Source organism: Leucopleurus acutus (assembly GCF_964270905.1).
Source record: "Leucopleurus acutus genome assembly, chromosome: 18".
NCBI classification, from domain to species: Eukaryota; Metazoa; Chordata; class Mammalia; order Artiodactyla; family Delphinidae; genus Leucopleurus; species Leucopleurus acutus.
The window spans coordinates 16,374,869-16,397,346 of NC_139160.1; the positions used below are offsets into that span (position 1 = coordinate 16,374,869).

The 22,478-nt window shown below is 46.6% G+C and overlaps 2 protein-coding genes across 2 annotated transcripts in view; one reads left to right on the forward strand and one right to left on the reverse strand.

Annotated features, from left to right (window-relative positions):
* The window catches only part of LOC309974909 (uncharacterized protein), an 84,593-nt gene that overhangs the window by 34,462 nt on the left and 27,653 nt on the right, over nucleotides 1-22,478 (forward strand). The window lies entirely within an intron of this gene.
* FAM124A (family with sequence similarity 124 member A) overlaps nucleotides 20,773-22,478 on the reverse strand; it is a gene marked incomplete at both ends in the record, with an annotated part of 112,728 nt that continues 111,022 nt past the window's right edge. Inside the window, one exon of the mRNA XM_082859760.1 lies at nucleotides 20,773-21,579. Within this exon, the coding sequence (XP_082715886.1) occupies nucleotides 20,773-21,579 (807 nt within the window). The remainder of the gene's footprint in view (nucleotides 21,580-22,478) is intronic.

Here is a 22,478-nt window from a genome sequence, read left to right on the forward strand (position 1 = left end):
TTGGCAGCTTGAAATCCACCTGGTGGGACTATTTACAGCACAAGAGTCAGCAGAAGCTACAAATCCATGCTTCCCTTCCCTTCCAAGTTGAGAAGGGCGTTAGGGTGTCTCACCTCTCCCAGCACACCACTGAGTCCTAGTCACTGGAGCCAGGAGCCGAGCGTGGGGTGCTGGGGAAGGACCTGAGTCAAATATGGGACTGAGATTTACAAATGGACAAGGCTAAGGCTTGGGTAACCGAGATGAGACTATGTTAATAATTCAGTGATTGAAAAGGTGGTAAATGGGATTAAAATGTCCTTTAAAGGAGCCTAGTACCCAGCAGAAGAGTAGAGTTTGGCAAAGTGTAATGGTGTATTAGAAAAATAATCTGGCTCACGTCTATATTTTATTTATTTATTTATTATTATTTTTTATAACCAATATGCTTTAACGTAAGTTTAGGTCATTCATTTTACAAACACTTACGGAATGCCTACTGTGCTTAAATCATTGTGCTGGATCTTCCCAAAGACACGGTTTATATGAACACAATTCCTAACGACTTCTTCCTAATGCTTGCTTCGGGGGCTACATCTGGGACTGAATAGAAGCACGTAGACATAGGGCTGCGGAATGGCCACCCCTGCTCTACACTCTGGTCTCTTCCAGAGGCGAACACAGCCGTCACTATCTTGATAAGGTGTGTAGATTAGTCATCACCATTCTGTTACTTTGTAAAGTTCAGTTCCTTCCCCTGGAGGGGTGCACCAGTCCTGGAAATACTGCAATACCAGGTCGATGCGTGGAGTGGACGAAGCAAGCTCTCACTCCAACTCCTTGCTCCAAAAATCCGTTTAATACGTTGTTCTCGGGTAGAGAACATATCAGATTTTAAACTGATAAGAACAGATACTACACTTGATCTTAGCCAAAAGGCCGAGAAGCGATACGTCTATATTTTATAATGGGACTTCTCCGATCAAATTACCCACCTCCACACAATAAAGATATTGAAAAGGGCCCATTTTAATTCAGAGTTGCTGAACACGGTAAAGGGTTGGGGTTTTAGAGAATCGTTCCCTGACATGAGCCAGCTGGCCTCAGGCCTTTTCCTTCCCTTGGATTTTGCCACTGTGGCCTCTGGACCACAGAGCAGCGCTGATGGGGTCGGAGACCTTGTCTTGCCTCCAGCCCGGGGTGGACTTCTGCCTTGGCCGGGCTGTTTCTGGCTCCAGAAGCAGATTCTGCAGAAGTGTCAGGATCACCCTCCCTCCAGTACTTAGGCCTTTTCTAAGGAAGAGCAGCTGTGCAGAGAATTCATTCTTCTGCAGAACAGAATCCTTTAATGAGACAAATTGTTTTTATAATAGGACTTTCACAGGGAAAGAAAAAAAACCCTGTCGCATAAAAGCAAATGGATTCTCTCCTCAGAACCACATCCTCTGCCCAGCAGGTACTGAATTGCAGATGGTGTTTTCACGCTCCCAACTGGGTATTTAATGAAGAAGGAAGAGGGTCCCACTCCCCTCTCCTCTCCCCACCTCCAACACTGGCGATGCACTTCTCTGTTCATTGAGGTTCACTCTGAGGGGGAAAAGCCTATTTTAAACAAAGGCAAGAGATGCGAGATTTAGATGGAATTTAAATCAAGAAAAAAAAAAAAAAGGAAGCTGCACAGTTGTTTCCAGGATGACAGTATTTTATGAACCAAGTCTATCGTCCGTAAGCTTCCGTTCCAAGTGATTTCAGGAACACGAAGGCTTCTGTGCCAGTCAGGACTGTGTTGGGCTGAAGAGTAGTTTAACAAAAATAGGATCCGTTTGTCCTCATGTAACAGAAGAGTTGTGTGGGTTATTCAGGGCTGGTGTAGCTACTTAACGAAGCTACTGTGCACCCAGGTCCCCCCTAGCTTCCGGCTCCTTCCTTATCCTGGAGCACCTCTGCTTGGATTGGCAGGATGGCTGCCCTTCCTTCCATCATTGCCCCTGAGTTGCAGGCAGGAAGAAGGGCACTAGGCAAAGTGCAGGTGTGATGGGCCACAATCTAGGCTTCGCGATCCTTGCTCTTTACCCAAAAGACCTGAAAACTTTTGTCCGTCCACACGAAAACCTGCACAGAGAGTTTTACGGCAGCTTTGTTCATAATGGCCAGTCGGAAGCAACCAAGATGTCCTTCCGTAAGTGAATGGATGAACTGTGGTACATCCAGTTAATGGAATATTATTCAGCTCTAAAAAGAAAAGAACTATCAAGCCATGAAAAGACATGGAGGAACCTTACATGCATATGACTAAGTGAAAGAAGCCAATCTGAAAAGGCTACCTACTGTATGATTCCAACTCTGTGAGGTTCTGGAAAAGACAAAACGATGAAGACAGTAAAAAGGTCAGTGATTGCCAGGGGATAGAGGGGAAGGAGGGATGAACAGGCAGAGCACAGAGGATTTTTAGGGAAGTGAAACTACTCTGTATGATACTATAATGGTGGATACATCTCATTATACATTTGTCAAAATCCATAGAATGTATAACACCAAGAATGAATTCTAATGTAAACTATAGACTTTGGGTGATAACGACGTGTCAATGTATGTTCATCAACTGTAGCAAACGTACCCCTCTAGGGCAGGGGTGTTAATAGTAGGGAAGGTGTTCATGTGTGGGAGGGTAGGGAGCTTATGGGAACTCTGTTGCTTTCTGTTCAACTTTGCTGTGAACCTAGAATTTCTCTCTCCAAAAAAATCTGTTAAAATAAAAAAGTGATGGGCCAGTTGAGTCTGTCCTTTTTCATCAACAAAATAATAGCTTCCCTAGAAATCCCACGTAAGTAGACTTCTGCTTATACCTCACTGGCCAAAAATGGGTCACATGACTACCCCAGGCTGCAAGGGAGTGACTATTTTATTTTTTATTTACTTTTTGGAGGTACTTTCCCCCCAGTTTTATTGAGATATAATTGATATACAGCTTTCTATAAGTTTAAGGTGTACAGCATAATGGCTTGACATACATACATTGTGAAATGATTACCATGATAGCTTTAGTTAACATCCATCTCTCATTCAGGTACAAAAAATAATCAGTTTTCTTCCCCTTGTGATAAGAACTCTCAGGATTTACTCTTGGCAACTTTCAAATATACTATATAGCAGAGTTCACTAGAGTCATCATGTTGTACGTTACGTTCCCAGCACTGATTCATCTTATAACTGGAAGTTTGTACCTTTGGGTCACCTTCATCCAGTTCCCCCTTCGCTTCCCACTCTGGTAACCACAAATCTGATCTCTGTTTTTGTGAGGTAAAAAAATTTTTTTGTTTGTTTTTTAGATTTTATGAGTGAAATCATACAGTATTTGTCTTTCTCTATCTGACTTATTTCACGTAGCACAATGCCCTAAATTTCCATTCCCGTTGTTGCAAATGCTGGATAGTATTCTGTTATACACACCACGTCTTCTCTAACCACTCCTTTGTCTATGGACACTTAGGTTATTTCCATGTCTTGGCTATTGTAAATAATGCTACCATGAAAATGGGGGTACAGGTATCTCTGTGACATAGTGATTTCATTTCCTTTGCATATATACCTGGAGGTAGAGTTGCTGGATCATATCGTAGTTCTAATTTTTTAAGGAATCTCCACGCTGCTTTCCATAGTGGCTGTACCGATTTACAGTCCTACAGGCAGTGCACTAGAGTTCCCTCTTCTCTATATCCTCACCAGCATTTGTTGTCTCTTGTCTTCTTGCTAATAGCCATTCTAACAGTCGTGCTGTAATATCTCCTTGTTTTGACTTGTGTCTCCATAATGATTAGTGATGTTGAGCACCTTTTCTTGTACCTGTTGGCCATTTGTATATCCTCTTTGAAAAAGTGTCAGGTTCTTTGGCCATTTTTAATTGAATTATTTGTTTTTTAATTGAGCTGTATGAGTTCTTTATATATTTTGGGTATTAAGCCCTTATCAGATATATGATTTGCAAATATTTTCTCCAATTCTGTAGGTTGTCACTGGACATTGGCTCTGTCACTGGCTCTAATTAGCCTAATGCTACAGTGGCCCTGAAGACACTAATTTGATGGGACAGGGGTGGAAGAATTAAAAAAAAATTAGTATCGGGCATGATTTTCGCAAGACTTTTTGCAAAGGTATCACTTTTTTCCATGTAATGTAAAAACGGGCTCTGCTTAATTCATCTCTCTTCATTCTTTCATCATACGTTTTTCCTTATGTTTAAATCTTTCATCCTGGCCTCCCACTCCATTTGGTCTAAATATCCTCTTCGGTTATTTCTGGTTCAGCTGTTTAGAACATGCTGATTTACGGGGCTCTGCTGGAGATCTGTGGTGGGGGAGTGAGCTGCCCGGAGCCGTGGAAGACATTTGCAATTCAGCAGAATGGTCTCAACTACGGTGCTGTCTAGAGGTGATGTGATGCAGGAAGGAATCTCAGACAGTGTAATTAAACGAACAGACAAAAATCCAGACAGGCAGGGTGCCTGCTTTGAAGACCCTATATTTGTTATATAAAAATCAAACACTCACATTCCCAACTTGATTGTACTCAGGTAGGGAAACGCTGGACAAACTCTGACGACTTGAGGGACCTCTGTGACAAGCTTAGACTGTGCCAATGGCCCTCATCCCAGGGTGAAATCCACACGTGGAGCCAGGGGACCCATTTGCCTGCACGCTCCAGGCGCCTCATCCTCGTTGCTTCATTTGTTCCGATGACCACTGGGCTCAACTACATCCTCCCAGCCTCTACCCCACTCTCTCCTTCCAGAGGTAACATTATAATTTCACAAAGAGAGAAAATTAATATTAATTTTGTTTTGGAAATTTCATGACATTCTTTGACCTCGTTGAAAATGTCACAGATCTGACTTTTGTCAACTGTCTGATGTTCATACCTTATTATTCCTTTCTGTGCCTGGTTGTCCTTATTTTTGATAAGAATTTTAAAACCACTGTCCTTCGTGTGGAAATGAGGAGATGTAAATTTTCCTCTTTTTTTTTTTTTTTTTTTTGTGGTACACGGGCCTCTCACTGTTGCGGCCTCTCCCGTTGCGGAGCACAGGCTCCGGACGCGCAGGCTCAGCGGCCATGGCTCACGGGCCCAGCTGCTCCGTGGCATGTGGGATCTTCCCGGACTGGGGCATGAACCCGTGTCCCCTGCATCGGCAGGCAGACTCTCTACCACTGCGCCACCAGGGAAGCCTGTAAATTTTCCTCTTAAATCAAAGAGGTGCCAAGTACTTTAACGGTACTGAAATCGTAGGATTGAGTCAGGGTGTCCCAGGAGCACTGGATACCCACCAAGGCTTCCTTCCCGTCTCTGGGACCACAGCAGCCAGGAGCTCTTGGGGAGCTTTTGATTTCTTCCTTCTTTCTTGCTCCTTTTCTTTTTAAAGATTTTTTTTGATGCAGACTATTTTTTTTTAAAGTCTTTATTGAATTTGTTACAATATTGCTTCTGTTTTTTGTTTTCTTTGGCTGTGCTGGGTCTTCATTGCTGCGGCATGCGGGGGCTACTCTTCATTGCGGTGCACGGGCTCTAGGTGCGCGGGCTTCAGTAGTTGCAGTGCGTGGGCTCAGTAGTTGCGGCGCACGGGCTCTAGGGCACGTGGGCTTCAGTAGTTGTGGCGCGCAGGCTCAGTAGTTGAGGCTTGCGGGCTTTGTTGCTCCGCGGCATGTGGGATCTTCCCGGACCGGCGGTCAAACCCGTGTCCCCTGCATTGGCAGGTGGATTCTTAACCTCCGCGCCACCAGGAAAGTTCTTGCTTCTGTTTTATGTTTTGGTTTCTTTTGGCCGTGAGGCACGTGGGATCTTAGTTCCCCGACCAGGGATCGAATGCGCACCCCCTGCATTGGAAGGCAAAGTCTAACCACTGTACCTCCTTTTCTTACCCTCTAGATATTTTCCTTTCTTCTTTCCTTTTGCTCCAAACATCAAAGTGGTGGGAAGAATTCAGCTCTTGATTGGAGGTAGAGGGAAGGCAGAGGCTCATCCCCTTGCCCAGGTCCCCCTGGTTGCAGAGGGAAGAAGCTGGTCCCCTGTCAAACTACAAGTGCAACAAAGACACTGCAGGTGGGTCTCTGTGGCCCTAGGTGTGCTGACTGATCATAGACGGACTTGCCATTTTGCATATTTGACTTTCATAGAACCAGATCTTTCATATGTTATATGTGGATACTGCTGACCACCTTCCAAAGGCAGTCAGACTATTAACCAGGCGAACTCCTGCTGCCGTATGATCCAAGCAGGACCTTCCCTATTTAAAAGGAGACAGTTTTTGCTCTCGTTGGTCTTGATAATGACCATAATTAAGCCATAGCCATAGAATTTTAATAGAATGTGCTTATAACTTCTGAAACTTGAATTTAGTCCCAAACAGCTATGTGCTACACCTACCAGATTTTGACCATCGGATTCATTACGGTGTGGGTCTGAGAAGAACAGTCTTGTGAATTGTGCTTACAATTCCATATGCAAATAAGTAAATACAATACATTAATATTTTCTTAACAAAGCCATAAATGATGATAAAATAATAATAAAATATGTTATACTAGATGTTGCTGGTTTAATTATTCCTGTTTTGGGGGAGCTCTTCTTAAGAAATGTTTCTGCTTGGAAGGACGTTCTCACATTTTATTCTTTAAATTTTACTCCTCTTCAAAACCCAGATCATTTGTCATTTGCTTTCACTGGAGTGATTCCTCACTTCTCTACAAGAAAACAGTGCTCATAACACTTGTCACACACCACACTCTTCCTTCTAGATATTTGTGTGTGGTTTTACTTTACCCATTGTGTTGTAAACTCTTTAGGGGAGAGTTCCTGTTATATACGACTTACATGTTCTGATACAACCTAACAATACTCAATATATGTATTTAAAAGAAAGAACGAATATGTGATGAGTGTCTCCTATCTGCTAGTTGTGTGATCACGATCATTTCTTTTTTTAAATTAATTTTTATTGGAGTAGAGTTGATTTACAATGTTGTGTTAGTTTCAGGTGTACAGCAAAGTGAACCAGTTATACATATATTCACTGTCGTTTAGATTCTTTTCCCATATAGGTCATTACAGAGTATTGAGTAGAGTTCCCTGTGCTATACAGTAGGTCCTTATTCGTTATCTGTTTTATATATAGTAGTGTGCATATGTCAATCCTTATCTCCCAAGTTATCCCTCCCCCTTCCTTCCCCCTTGGTAACCATAGTTTGTTTTCGACATCGGATTTCTTATCATCTCTTTGTTTCCTCATGTGTATAATGCTGAAAACTACAACCTCACACATTAAAGATGAAATGAGGTCATGTATATAAAATACTTAGCACAAGACCTGGCGCACTGAATTCTCATAAATGTCAGCTCTTTATTTTATCATTATGAACATGGAATGTAGTTTTTAGTAGGTACCTTGAAGCAGGGTGGTTTCTTTGCTGACTAAGGGCATCGTGGTAAGTGAAGGGTAGGTGGGAGTAACAGTATTTCATAAAAGCAAAGTAACAGCAGTAAAGCTCGAGTGGTTGCAACTGGTAAAATGATGCTCAGTCCCACATGCAGTAACGGGCAGGTTTCCAGAGGACCTGATGTACTCTCAAGCATGCATTCAGCACATAAAAATACAGCTCAACCTCATCATAAATTTGATCTACAGCCAAGAAATTATGTCTATTATCAAGTGAATGCATATTGTACTAGTCTCCCTCTGATGCAGGTGCTACTTTGGGTAGCCTGCTCTTTTAAAAGGACTCTCCAAGGAAGGTTAAATTCATGCCTTATTTCTCTTTGCATTCATTTTCCTAGAGCTACAGAGACCTCCACCATCGTTCTACCCTAAGGTCAACAGCTGAGGTGGGTTTGGTCAATATCTATTGAAAATGACGTTGAGGCGATTTCTTTCTTTCTTTTTTTTTTTTTGCGGTACGCGGGCCTCTCACTGCTGCGGCCTCTCCCGTTGCGGAGCACAGGCTCCGGACGCGCAGGCTCAGCGGCCATGGCTCACGGGCCCAGCCGCTCCGCGGCATGTGGGATCTTCCCAGACCGGGGCACGAACCTGTGTCCCTTGCATCGGCAGGCGGACTCTCAACCACTGCGACACCAGGGAAGCCTGAGGCGATTTCTTTTACTAGAGATTTTTTTTCCAAAATGAGAGCTCATTTCAGCATTTATTCCCTTCATGTTCTCCAACTTCTCTAATTTCACCAAAGCTATTCCGTATCCCTTTTCTCTGGCGTCACTCATCTTCCCAGACCTGCAGAAGCATTCACCTCCTCCAGAAAGCTTTTCCTGGTTCCCCAGAAATAGTTCACTGTCTCTCTGCACCCCGCCCCCGCCTCTGGACAACACAGGATGGCTCTTATTTGTATCGTTGCCATGACCGTATTGTAGGGCAAGTGTACGTTTAAAGACTTGTTTCTATTGGTTGACTATGAGCCACTCAAGGTTTGGATCCATTTCTGGTCATTTTTATGTCTTGATATTGTAACAGGAAGGTTTGGGGACAGAGGAATGGGCAGCTATGAGGCCTTCTGTGACCCTGCCTGGGGCACAGTGCCTGTCACACTCAGGTCCAGAGTTCAGCTGCACTGGTCATGATGGCCACCACCATGGACCAGCCCCAAGAAATCTGGTGGGATCGAAGCATAGTGAGTGAGGCAGAGAGGGGATGGGAGATGAGGCTGGATAGAGATGGAGGGGCTAGACCATGCAAGGGTTTTTGGCCTGGGGACAGGCAATTGGACTTTTTGTTCCAAAGGCAATGGGAAGCTGCTGTGAGCTTTAGGAGGGGATGGTGACACGATCCAGTGCAGAGATTCCATCACCTGCTTCTCTTTTTTTTCCCCCTCCTGATTTATGGACACAGTGCCGGCTCCTGCAGTGTCTGTCTTGTTGCAAGGAGCATTTTCACCGTATGCTTTTGAACAGCCTCAAAGCCGTAGATGTGCTGAGGGGAAAGACCGGAGCTTTGAGCACAGAGAGGTAGCAGCATCCTTGCAACAGGCCAGCTGCCCTACCCCTACCCCCATCATCCTCTGGCTTCATGCTGTGGGTTATTGCACTGCATTTTCCTGCAACCTGACGTTGGAGAGTCTGCTGGTTTTCCATCTGATTTTAAAAATAAGTAAATAATCGCAGTCAATACATGGATATGGTGAAAATGCAAAGCAAGCGACAGAATTTGGGCACCGCAGCTCCAGGGAGCACCTGCAGCTCAGAGAGATTCTTGGAGCCTAGATGATTCTGAAGGGACCCATTGCTGTTTTATGTTGTATGTGTGGCTTTGGAGGTCCAGGAGGCCAGCCCCGAGGGACATTTTGGAAAGTGGTAATGGAAATGATTTTCAGTCCAAGGCAAAGAAGCAGGTCAGGTACCTAAACTCCCTGCCATACCTTAAAAGGCTCTAATTCTATCCTGACAAACAGTAAAGAGAGCAAATAAGTACGTTCATGCCATTTCAATGTTCTTCTTCAAACATGTGGATTTAAGCCAGTTGGGTTTGGAATCCATTTAGTTTGTGATTTTGCCAAGAGTTTTGTGGGTGTAAAGTTTAAAAATAGCTATGTACACATAGGATGTCTGTGGGGAAAAGTGGGTAAATTCTAGGTTGGAGAAAGGTTCTGTGAGCAAATGCCCTCAATGTTTAGTTCCAAATGTTTGCAAAGACAAACATTTTGGAGATCAGAGTAACAGTCCTGTTTCACCCGTGGTCTAAACCAGGGTGCATCTGTATCCAAATGTGGGCGTGGGTAGGTGACTCAGAAATATGTAATGGGGGGAATTAAAGACCCAGAAAAAAGAATTAAAGTTTAAAAAGAGGTGAGGGAGGAAACAGGGAGAAAAAGTTCCGTATAAATAGACTAGTAAAGTCAGGCGTTTTCAGACTGGAAGCATGGAGGCAGATGGAATTAAAGCCAAAAAATACAGTAAGTGGCTGAGGTCAGGGTAATTGCAGCCTTGCTCGGTCACGGCCTCATGAGTTTTCCTCCCTGCGCACAATTTCCCCCCTCTCAACCCTCCAGGACTGTGGATTGATTGATTATGAAGTGAGCGGCCTGATCGGGGTCAGAGGCCTTGACTCGGGAATGTTAAAATGGGGATTTATCATCAAAGGAGCACCAGACAGGCCAGCCACAAACAAATCCATCTCTCACGCACTCACCCCTTCCAATCTTATTTATCAAGGTACTGCTTAGGCTAAAGACTTAGTTTATAATTTGCCTGGGTGGATAAAGCTCGTATCTAAACAACTACAGGGCTAAGTATCACGTGATCCGTCCCGAGTCAGGGACAACCTAGTACCAGCACATCACAGCAGTGGGAAGGGTGCTCTGACTTCCCGGAGGAGGTGTTTGCACTGGCCTTTGGTGGACAGTGGGATCCTGATGGGTAGAGAGTTGGAGAGGAATAACCTGAGCTTTGGCATGTGGGTGGGAAAGCACCAGGTGTGGTTAGTGAAGCGTAGAATAGTTAAGTGCTAAGATGGAAGAGGTGCTGGGGACCACGGTGAAGGCCTGAGAGTGTGTCTGGGGAGAGGGCACTTTTGCTTGGTCGGTAAGAGGGAACCATGGGAGGGTTTTGAGCACGAGGATGCGCAAAGCACGTTAAAAATTGGCAGTCGTGTGTAGACGGACAGGAGTGGACAGATGTTGGGGCCATGGAGGCCAGTTGGGAGTGTATGGCCATAGCCCAGGTGAGGATAACACAGTACACAAAGACACTGGAGAGTGGGCATAACTCTCAGGCAACCGAATCAAGGGTGCGAAAGTATTTCTTCATTTTCTTTTGAATCCGGCCAGTTCTGACTCAAAACCGTCATCCTGTGTGTCATTGGGAAATTCCATTGAGTTATAATTGAGGGCTGCTCTCCTTGGAATAGGGACATATCAGAGTCTTGGAGGATAATATGATAGGTGAAATGGGGATGAGGCCTCTGGTCTCTTGTGGTCCTGCAGTGGTCCATGAAGCCAGTTTCTGCACCTTGAAGACAAATACCCAGGTGAAGTGAGTATTTGGATGCCCTCACTTTACAGAGGAGGAACCTGAGCCACAGAAGATTACAGAACTGTCCAAAGTTTCACAGCTAGTAAGGAAGGGGCTGGGATTAGAAGACCTGGCTCCAATCTTTTTTATTGCTGAATAGTATTCCACTGTGTATGTGTGTGTGTGTGTGTGTGTGTATATATATGTGTGTATATATATATATATATCACATCTTCTTTATCCATTCATCTGTTGATGGACATTTAGGTTGCTTCCATACCTTGGCAATTTTAAATAATGCTGTTATGAACTTTGGGGTATCTTTTCGAATTAGTGTTTTCATTTTCTTTGGCTATATACCCAGGACTGGAACTGCTGGGTCATAGGGTAGTTCTACTTTTAGTTTTTTGAGAAACCTCCATATTGTTTTCCATAGTGGCTGCACCAGTTTACATTTCCACCAACAGTGTACGCGGGTTCCCTTTTCTCCACGTCTTTGCCAACATTTCTTGTTTGTAGTCTTTTTGATGATAGCCATTCTGACGGGTGTGAGGTGATATCTCATAGTGGTTTTGGTTTGCGTTTCCCTGAGGATTAGCGATGTTGAGCATCGTTTCACGTGCCTGTTGACCATCTGCGTTTCCTTTTGGAAAAATGTTTGACACGCTTCTTTACAATGCTTTTCTCTGCATTGTTTTACACGGTCAGGGGATATATTTACATATATATGTATGTATGTAAACGTTACGTATGTATATATGTGTTTATGTATGTATGTATTACGTATGTGTATGTATATATACACACCTACACATACATACATTCAGGTTGTTCCTCAATGGTTTGTAATTATAAAGTGCACGGTGAGAAACAGATGCATGTTTTTATCTCTGTTTTGGGTAATTTCCTTGGGAGAGACTCCTGGAAATTGAATTACAAGCCAGGAGCATTTTTACAGCTACTGACATATCTATTGCCATACTTTTTTCCAAAACGATTGTGCCTGTTACTGCTAAAAGCCTTGTGTAAACATAAACTGTGTATTAATTTTAAAACTTTTGCTAATTTGAAAGGTGGAAATGACCTCTCGTGTGCCAGGCTTTGCCTCTTGATCTCATTTATTCCTCAGAATGACCCTATGACGAAGGCCTTGTTCCTTAAAATATTAATCTTGCTGGCTGAGTTTTTTGGCACCCTCTTGAATTTTGCCTCTGAGGTGAGTGTGTCCCTCACCTACCCTAGACCCAGCTCTGATTCACTCCACTTTGCAAATGAGGAAACCAGGGGTGAGAAATGAAGTTTACTGATTAGGGTCACACGGCCAGTAAGTCTCAGTGATGACGTTCAGATCTGGGTCCGTGTGACTCCAAAACTCTGTTTCTTTCTACTAAGCTGTCTGGGTGCTTCAGTCTGGGCTTTTGAATGTGAATAATGAGGAGAGAGAAGAAACCATTAAACAGAACTGAGGAATCCCAGAGAAGGAGCTGGTCCTTTCCGGCGTGTAAGGGTGTGGTAGCAGTTTAATGTGGGCCACGTGGATTTGGGGGCACAGGGAGACCAGACCCGTCCACTGTGGGGCGAGTAGCAGGAGGTTGAAGATTCAGGTCTGTCCCGCAGGAAGGAGTGTGACTGAGTGTGAGAAAGGGCCAGGGCACACCTCGCTGGAAGCTCTAGTGCTTATCTAATCTGAGCGCAAAGGCCGGCTTAGACCCAGAATAGGGCCGTGACCAGGCAGAATTCCTGGGGATGGTCACAGTCACACATGGTTGGGTCACAGTTCTGAGCCTGCCGTCCGGTGCCCGGCTGTGGTCCCCTCCACAGTGGCATCCAGTGCACGGTGTCCAGCTGGGGCACAGCTGGACCAGGAAATACCGGAAGCCCGGGCTGGGCTGTGAGTTCTGACACCGACCAAAGGAGCGAAGACACCGACCAAAGGAGCGAAGCAGGTCTGCAGAGCCAGCTTGAGGTGAACACAGGCCCGGACTGCCATGACCTTTCTGGCCAAGCAGAGTGGCAGAACCACTGGCCTGGGCTGATTGACTTAACATTGGGCAGCATAGGCTCGTTTTGCAGGAAGTGGGACTAAGTCTCAGCATGCCCCCAGGGTGAGTCGTCTCCCTGCTGTGCACACCAGTTTCCTCTATTGTGCCCGGTTGCATTTTCAGTCTTCAGACCACTTTCAAGGGCAGAGGATCTGGCAGTAGGTCTGTTCTACTCATCAGTCTGTTGTTGCTTCTGACCTCGTTGGAATCGCTCACATCTTCTGCGGTCAGGAGGGGGCCTGAGCGGCTAATGGAGGGTTCTGGCCCTGGGTGCAGAGGAGGCAAGGTTAGCTTCTGGGAGCAGTGCACATTTTAGGGAGCATTTGGGAAGGTGGAACACGTTTGGCCTAATTGAAGCCTGTAAGAGTGGGGTGAAAGTTGGCCGAGTAGCCATGGGTGGATGGACCACAGTGTGGTCTGGTAGTTACAGGGTAGAAATAGCAAAAGTGCAGGATGGCTCGGCTTGGGGGCCTGGCAGATGGGGCGACAGAGGGAGAGGTGCAGATGCTACACAGGCAGCAGTGAGACCGTCAGCCCTGGGCTCCAGGTGGGGTGGGCAGGCCTGGAAACCAGGAGAGAGGAGGGGAGGGGAGACGGGCGGGGAGATGGCCGAGAGGAGGAGGTTTTGTAGGCTTGAGGGATTGGGTGGGGGGCTGAGGGGCGAGGATGTGTTTAGGGAAGGGCCGCTCAGAGCTGGGGATCTGGGGGAAGGAGCAGGGTTGAGGGGTAACAAGCACCAGGGTCTGGTTTCATAGGCAGTGGCTTGAAATGGAGGAAAGAGACAAGCCAGGGAGGTGGAGGGTGTGATGATGGAAAGATGACTTCCTACCGGGCGGAATTCTGTCCACAGAGACGACTGAGAGGTGATGGTGGAATTGCTCATTTAAAAAAAAATAAATTTATTTATTTATTTTTATTTTTGGCTGTGTTGGGTCTTGGTTGCTGAGAATTGCTACTTTTAAAGAGTGCATTGAAGCTAAACCCTGTCTGTCCTCCCCGCACCAGGGAGTCTGTGAAGGAGACTGGGGCCCGCCGGAGCCCGAGGGAAGAGAAAGAGAACATCAGCCTCTATGAAACGTTGGCTGTGTTACAGGCAATACAGGGACTTTTGCGCAAATTATATAACTTAGTTATCATAGTGACCCTCCAGGGTAGGTATTGTCGTCCATAGTTTACAGATGATGAAATTGAGGTGCAGCGAAGTGAAATAACTTGCCCTGGGTTCACAGAGTGAGTGGTGGAGTCAGAATGGGAAGCCAGGCTTAGCTGATGCCACAATCGAGACTCCGTATATGTAACTGTGTTAGATCCTTTAGGAGGATTATAAAATCTGCAGGTAAGGGCTTCCCTGGTGGCGCAGTGGTTAAGAATCCACCTGCCAATGCAGGGGACACGGGTTCGACCCCTGGTCTGGGAAGATCCCACATGCCGCGGAGCAACTAAGCCCACGTGCCACTACTGAAGCCTGCGCTCTAGAGCCCGCAAGTCACAACAAGAGAAGCCACAACAAGAGAAGCCACCGCAATGAGAAGCCTGCGCACTACAGCGAAGAGTAGCCCCGCTCGCTGCAACTAGAGAAAGCCCGCGCGCAGTAACAAAGACCCAGTGCAGCCAAAAATAAAATAAATAAATGTAAAAAAACCACCATTCACTTTATAGCAGTACACGATATATACTCAATAAATATTTGTTAATCAATAAATATTATTTTTAAAAAATAGAAAGAAAATCTTCAAAAAAAAAAAATCTGCAGGTAAGAGGTAGCTAGTCACGGTGGGAGTAGTAGTTTGTTCGTTCCCTGAGGATGAGATGGCGTCTCTCCTATTCAGTCCCAGGTCCCCTTGGCTGACATGAAGCTGTTCTGTGAGGTTTGGTTGTCAACTAATTTGACTTAGTGATCAAACTGTGCAGTACTTTGTGCATTCTGGATGTTAAAAGTTTTTGTTTATTCATTATATCAAATTTACCAGCCTATGAGGGGAAATGAAGACTTTATGTAGTTTTTATATGTTGTACAATAATATTTCTTCAAATAAATCTCTCCTATAAATTAAAAAAAAAGCCACAAACGGCCCACTGCCTGACACATAGTGGGGCTCCGTAAATTCTTGTTGAATGAATGAGTAAATCCACTCAGATCACTGAAAAAAGAGGTACAGGGAACTGAATTCCTATCAGTTTTCAGGAATCTCAGTGGAGGGTGGGCTGAGGGGATTTATAACTTACCTGGAAGGCCTTCGAAGTGCTAGAAGCCCCTGTAACCAGTGGAGGTAGTGGGGAGGGGTGTTAGACAATTGGAGTTGACTTTGGAACTGCAGAATGTGGATGAAGATGCAGGGGGGCTCCGGTCGATGTGGGCTTTCTATCCACAAGGCTAGATCCGTGGGTAGGAGCCTGCCGTCTCCCAGGAGGATGTGGGCCTCACCACTTGCCCTCTGCTTGCCGAACTTTACAGATCTGGTCTCAAGAGACTGGAGGAAGCCAGCTTCCAGGCTTTCTGCCCAGAGGCAAATTTCCCTCTTCCTACAGTGTGGCTGGAGATGTCCAGGGAGGCTTATCCAAAGCGGCAGGCTGTGTCCATTCCTCCAGGTCTTGTAAATTCCACCCTTCAAGCAGGAACGCTACCAGCTTGGTCCAGAAAAACCCTACAGAGAAAATCCCTTATGAAAATGCTCTTCTGAGAAACTGATTTTACTTATTTTTATTTATTTTACTTATTTTATGTTGGAGTATAGCTGATTCTGTTAGTTTCAGGTGTACGACAGAGGGATTCAGTTATACATGTATCTATTCTTTTTCAAATTCTTTTCCCATTTAGGTTATTACAAAATATTGAGCAAAGTTCCCTATGCTATACAGTAGGTTCTTGTTGGTTATCTATTTAAAATATAGCAGTGTGTACATGTCAATCCCAAACTCCCAGTCTATCCCTCCCCTCAATCCTTTCCCCCGGTAACCATAAGTTTGTTCTCTAAGTCTGTGAGGAGAAAGTGATTTTAGACACCTTTGCTAAGAAAAACTTGGTTTCTGTTGAGAAACAGCATTGAGGCAACTTAAATTACAATGAAATAAGACAATGTCACCAGATTCTCTAATTGTAAATGAGAACCACCACTAAGCTTCTCATGTTTCCCTTTTTGCTTTGGCTTCTAGGAAATTCATCTGCAGCAGTTTTTCTTTATGGTTCGAGTATTTCTAGCCTTTTTTCCCTTAGCCCTTGCATCACCTTATATAACTGTAATTTCAGTTGCTTCAGTACCTTGTGGAAATAAAACAATTAAATGCAGAATAGTACATGGAAGGGAAGGGCCTCCCTGTGTTCATCAGGGTGGAGTCTTCTGCGAAGAAAAGGGCAGTCGTTGGCCCTCCTGGGCACGATGGCCACTAGGTGGCACCAAAGCCTTCCCACAGCCCTTCTTAGCCAGGCGATTTGGCCTGAAAGCGTTTCTGTATAAGCGTTTCTGGCCATTTCTTGGACTGAGCTAACCACGTTGAGAGCTGCTCCTGTCCAGAACGCACTAGGTTTAGTTCTAGGGTCTGGGCAAAGCTGACCTGAGGGAGTCTGGCTGGCTTCTTTCAGATGTTCAACCTATGAGATCAAATAAGGTGGGGCAGCTCTGAACCAGACTAGGCCAGCTGGGGGCTGTGCATCCTCCTTGGAAGCAGCTCCACTTTCTACACCATCCAAGGCAGGGGGAGGTGGGACCCTCATCACACATGGAGAGTTCAGGGGGTGTGTTATAGGGGCACAGGGAAGGGGCTTTTCAGCACCCCCAAGTGTTCTGGTGACTTCTGTCTGACGTGAACATTACCATTAATGTTTGCCTCTGTTATTCACTAAGAGAAACTGTCATTTAAAGCCATTTTGTATCTAGGCCTCTATGCCCAAGACTAGAAAACAGCCTTCAGTAGAAGCTGGAAGAATGTAATTCTATAACCTTTAAATTCAGGTTCTTGAACGCTCCTGAATCTATTTGTTATAATAATTGTGACAAAAGATGTTTCCTTTGAGAATCCATTTTTCTTCATGCCAATTTCTCATGTTGTTTTCTCAAGCCTCTAATAGTATCTGATCAGTTGTGTTTCCAGAGAATTAAAGAGAAGCGGAATCCTACAAATCAGGAGGGGGCATTTATGTCCAGACCGGGAACGTGGTGCAACGTGGCCCAGGGCAGGGTGGGGAAGGCGACGAACCAGCTGTTCCCGCTGCTTGCATGAAATTCAGACTTGGGATCACTGGCCAGAACTGGTCATGATAGCGCTCTGAGGGCTCCGAAAGGAGAAGCTCTCAACAGTTTATTTGCTCTTAAAAATCTCTTCTAGGAATTCTATGTGTCTACTCAGGTGCCACTTACCTGGTGGAATGGAGAATTCATTCATCTTCAGAAAGCCCAGTAGGGGGATAGGAAGTACCTGCATTTCTCCTGATTCACAAGGGTCTAAAGAGATCAGCCATGGGTTCAAGGGTCTTCCCAATACAAGTAAACATTTGGCCTCACCTGGAAGGTGCTAGACGGTGCAGCCCAGCAGGCTTCCATGTGACCGCTCCCTGTCCTCGGGTCTCAGGGCTCAAGCAGCAGCCAGTGCTACAACCTATTTTGTACTCCACACATCAGCCCCTCGACGGTCACAAAAGTCTCTTCGGTGGCTCACCACCCTCCCCCTCCCCCATGGGTGACCCAAGATGATTTCAGTAGGGCTCACTCTCCAGGTCCATTAGGGACCCCCGAGAAACATTTGATCTTTAAAGCAGATACTAGGTGTATGTAGGGTGGGCCATGGTCAGACCGTGAGTAGTAATTTGGGGAGTCTTATGTGGAAAAGAGGCAAGTAAGGGATGGGCTGTGAACTAGACCAGGGCACTTACTAACACCCCCGCCCCCCCAGGGCAATGTTAGGGGGAACTGCAAGGTCAAGGAGACGTTTTGTCCATTAAATAACAAAAAACTAGGGTTAAAGTCTAGATGTCCTCCATCACAGAGCCAAATCCAGGAGAAAAATAAATTTATGAGACAACCTCAATTTTTTTTTAATTGAACAAATTTATTGAGCACCTACAGTATGCCAGCATCTATCACAATAATAATCCAAAAGAGTCAGGATCTACCAGTGGGTATCAGGAGCCCTCCTGGATGAGGACAATGCTAGCGGTAGGTCAGAAAAGGGAGCGATGCCCTCAGTAGTGTCTCTGTGACGACTCCTCAGAGTGACTGCCGTCTGTGGGGAGGGGAGCATCTGAGTGTGGTCTGCGGTGGGCTTCTCTCCCCTTCTCCCCTTGTGTTATGGCGGGCATCTTGCATTTTCTGCTTTTGAAGGGGTTTGCTGACATCTTTTGGGGTCACTCAGTTTGGTAGACTACACTGTGCTGAGGCAGGGGTCGGTGAGAAAGGACGGGGGCCGAGTGCATCAGAGCTGTGCTCTGAAGCATCCGTAGGGGGTGTCTGTGAATATTCTGAACTAAGGGCACAGGAGGAGCCGTCACCTGGCCGCGGGTCTATTTGTGGATGCCTTGGTGACTTTTGCTATCCTGAGCTTGTCTACTGCTCCCTGGGGCTGCGTCAGCACCCTGAGTGATTAGCGTGTTGTTTTGCATCATCAGCTACTGTCTGTGAGTCACATTTCCGGGCAGCAGGTGGATGGCCTTCTAGGCATCATCTCTGCAGAAAGAAGCCCCACGCTGCTCTGAGCCCTGTGGTTCTGTAGTCACCAGTGTGGCCCCTACAGTGTATTTTCTTGGTCTCGGGCACCACAGCAGCAGAGGGATGCAACCCTCTGTTCTTTATCATTGACTGTGGCTGAGATCTCAAATCGTCAGTCTAGCACAGGGGTTGGCAAACTACGACCTTTGGGCGAAATCTGACCCTCCACCCGTTCTTGTAAAATAAATTTTCTTGGAACTCAGTCGCTCCCATTCATTTATATATCATAGGCTGCTTTCACACTATGACAGAGACTGTATGGCTGGCAAAGCTGGAAGTATTTGTTATTTAGCCCTTTAAAAAAATTTGCTCACTCCTGGTCTAGAATTATAGAAGGCCATATATATATATATATATATATATTTTTTTTTTTCAGTACGCGGGCCTCTCACTGCTGTGGCCTCTCCCGTTGCGGAGCACAGGCTCCGGACGCGCAGGCTCAGCGGCCATGGCTCACGGGCCCAGCCACTCCGCGGCATGTGGGATCCTCCCGGACCGGGGCACGAACCCGTGTCCCCTGCATCGGCAGGCAGACTCTCAACCACTGCGCCACCAGGGAAGCCCAGAAGACCATATTTTTATTTACTTAAATCAGAGCAGAAGATTGTAATTCGGAGTCCTGGAATATGCGGGATGTTCGGGGTAGGAGGTAAGGTTCTCATTACAGGGATGGCAAAGACTTGAGGCTTCAGCTCGAGTCTGATCGCTGGTAACGGCTGCCGGGAGGACTGTGTTGAAGAGGATTCTGAAGCTGTGTCTGGGCTGGTGTGGGCGCTTCCAGAGAGGTGTAAACGGGGCCGTGAGTCATTCAGGCAGGGAGCACCAGAGTGGGATGTAAGCAAGGCAGGCAAGTCTGTGCTCTTCCCCAAAGGTATACAGCAACTAGGGACAGCTCGGCGTTGTCCCCGACGCCAGCACTTGGCACTGTAGAGGCTGGAATTGTAAACATACCCTTACTGGAGTGGGAGAGAGGTGAGATTTAAATACTGTTCACGCTGTGGCAGAAGCAGGCAATGGCGGGCAAGGCCAAGGTCAGGTTAGAGCTCCAGCTTTAATTAAGGCTCCTATGCACGCGTGCAGCAGTGTTGGTTCACGACAGCATTCTGTGTAAAGCTTCCCGCTTGGAGAAGAGGGGAGTGCATTTATTAACCTGTGCAATCAAAATGCCAGTTAAAAGTGTAATGAATTATTTAAACATGAAAAAGGGTGTGTGATGATGCATGTTTACTGGAGAAAGCAGTGCAAAATATGGTTCCTGTCATTTACACAGATCTGTGTATGTATAGTAGCCCTTGGATTGTGGTTTTAAAAATTGAAGCAACTTAAGAATACCCACTATATCTAATAACCTACTATTCTGTAACTCCAAGAACGATTCTTCCTCATTGATCCAGGCAAATCTAGGTAGCGGAGTCTTCTGTAGACCCCCAACTGTTACAGTGAATGTGTTTGAAAGATATGTGCAAATCTAGTTTTGGGAACTCAAAATCGTATTATAAATGCACTACAATGACTCCTTTCACTGTAACGGTACCTGGAAATTCTCAGGGCCACTGCTCCCTGGTAAGGTAAACAGAGATGGAGAATCCAGTAAGGTGGAATTATGCGCACTAATCTCTCATACAAGTCACTTGGTATCTTTCTCACATTCAACGTTTTTTGGCTTTAATTGTTTTTCCTTCCCAGCATGAAAAATTGTGAAATCAACTCCAGCTGACTAGTTTTTCTTTCCATTTCAAATAATTATATGAAGCATTTAAATAAGTGCACCAAACCATATCTCAAATGGAACTGAGTATTCAAAACATATATTTTATGCCTTAAGTTTGTTGAGAATTTATTTGCATAAAAATCCCAGTATATTTCCACTGAGCCCACCACCTTGCAGGTAACGGGTGGTGTGTCAAACGTGCTAATAATGACCCCGTGAGACAGATAATTAGATTCCGGAGGACCTGGGGACGCGGGGCCGAGAACACGGGTGGCGTGCAGACCCCAGAGGGGCAGGGGCACCTGAGCCTGTGGGTCTGAAAGACAAGAGTCGGGTGTGTTCAGATGTAGAATTCCTCCTCCACGTCGTCCGCGCCTCCGGCCAGCACTGAGGGTGGCAGGACGCCTCTGCCAGTCTGCTGGGCGTCGGGAGCATCGTAAGGGAGTTCTGGGGGTGACTCTGGGAGCCAGGAGGTGTCGGAAGCTGGGGAAGTGGTGACAGCTGTGGCCGAGGAGCTGGAAGGCCCTTTGGTGAACAGAGGGAGGGCAGCCCAGGAGGCCTCTGTGGTCACGCCGCCCCCAGCGGGCAGGGGTCCTTCTCTGGAAGCCCTGCGCTCTGACCAGAGGCTGCTGCATCTTTCGGAGGGGAGCAGTGTCTCCACGGGGCTGCAGAACCTGCTGGGTGCAGAGTATGCAGAGACCACGGACAGGTCGGAGGAGGAGAGCCGCAGCCCCGTGTCCACGTCCGTCTCCTGGGCCCCCTCTAAGTCATCGATGGAGAGGAGGTGGCCGTGCCTCCGCTCCGACGCCCTCTGTCCCGGGCGGTCTGTGTTTGCAAAGCACAGTGGTTCAGCTGAGGAGGCCGGGGAGGGGTCTCCCGTGGGCAAACAAAACAAGGACTTGCTTCTCTGGAAAGGCCAGGGGAGGCTGGGAGGGCTGCCGGCTGGTCTGGCCAAGTCCTGCGGCTGCCGGCTAGGCAGGCCTGTCTGGCCGAACCCCAGGTCTGAAGTGTCCATCGGGGGCTGCGGGCCGCTGCCAGGGGTCTGGCTCTGTGCTGCGGCACTCGGAGAAGGCGTGGACCCAGCTTTCTGCTCTGAGGCGTGGTGAGCTCTGCTGGGTTTAGGGCACTTCCTGCGTACCTTCTGTGCCTGCAGGGGGAAGAGGGCATATCACATCAGTGCAGGACTGGCGGTCACCGGGGACAGGGATTCCGCTGTTAACAGAACGTGAGACACATTTCCTGATGACTGGAAACTTCTGGCAATGTCTCGGCAATAAAGCATTACCAGAAATTTCATTCTTCAAATTCTAAAGCAAAGATAGAGGTAGCGGAGCTTGGGGGAATACAGATCAGACTTCTCAGTCTGAGCAGACATCCCCAAACCCAGGGGGAGACGCAGTCCCTTGTCACGACAGGGAACGGTACGTCTTCCAGTGCACACGCAAGGATGCTCGACAGATTAGCCACAAGCATGAGGCCTGGCTGAGCAGGAGAGGGGAGACAAGTATTACCATTCAATGCAAGAAGGTTGCTTGAAGGGTTTATCTCCCTCCAACCAAAGTCCCACTGTTTGGAAATACTACTGACGGCAGCATGGAAGGATCGGGATGGGACTTGACTCCAGTGCACGTGTGAACATCAGGACACAGCCTAGGGGTGGCCTACGATTCAGGGCAGTACATCTTCAAAGAGTGCAGGGCTATCAGGAAATTGGCATTTATTTACTTGCTCTAAGGAACTCCACGATACTCCTCTATTTTGCCTTTCAGAAACTGTATGGGAAAGGGGGCGGTTGACTACTGACTAACCCCGTGGATGCCCCACGGGGCTTGGACAAGCAGTTTCACCCTTTAACACTCTGCCCTGTCCTCCTAGTCTCCCTGACCTTCCCTGCAGCTCTGCAGATAGCTGTTTCTGCTGCAGAGAACTGGGGCTTCACTTCCGATTCTCATGCACCCCTGGGGCTGCTGCTCTCGGGTTCTCCCCCTGGTCTGGTTCACCAGGCCTGCAGGCCAAAGTCTGGATTACTTACTACCCAGATAATGG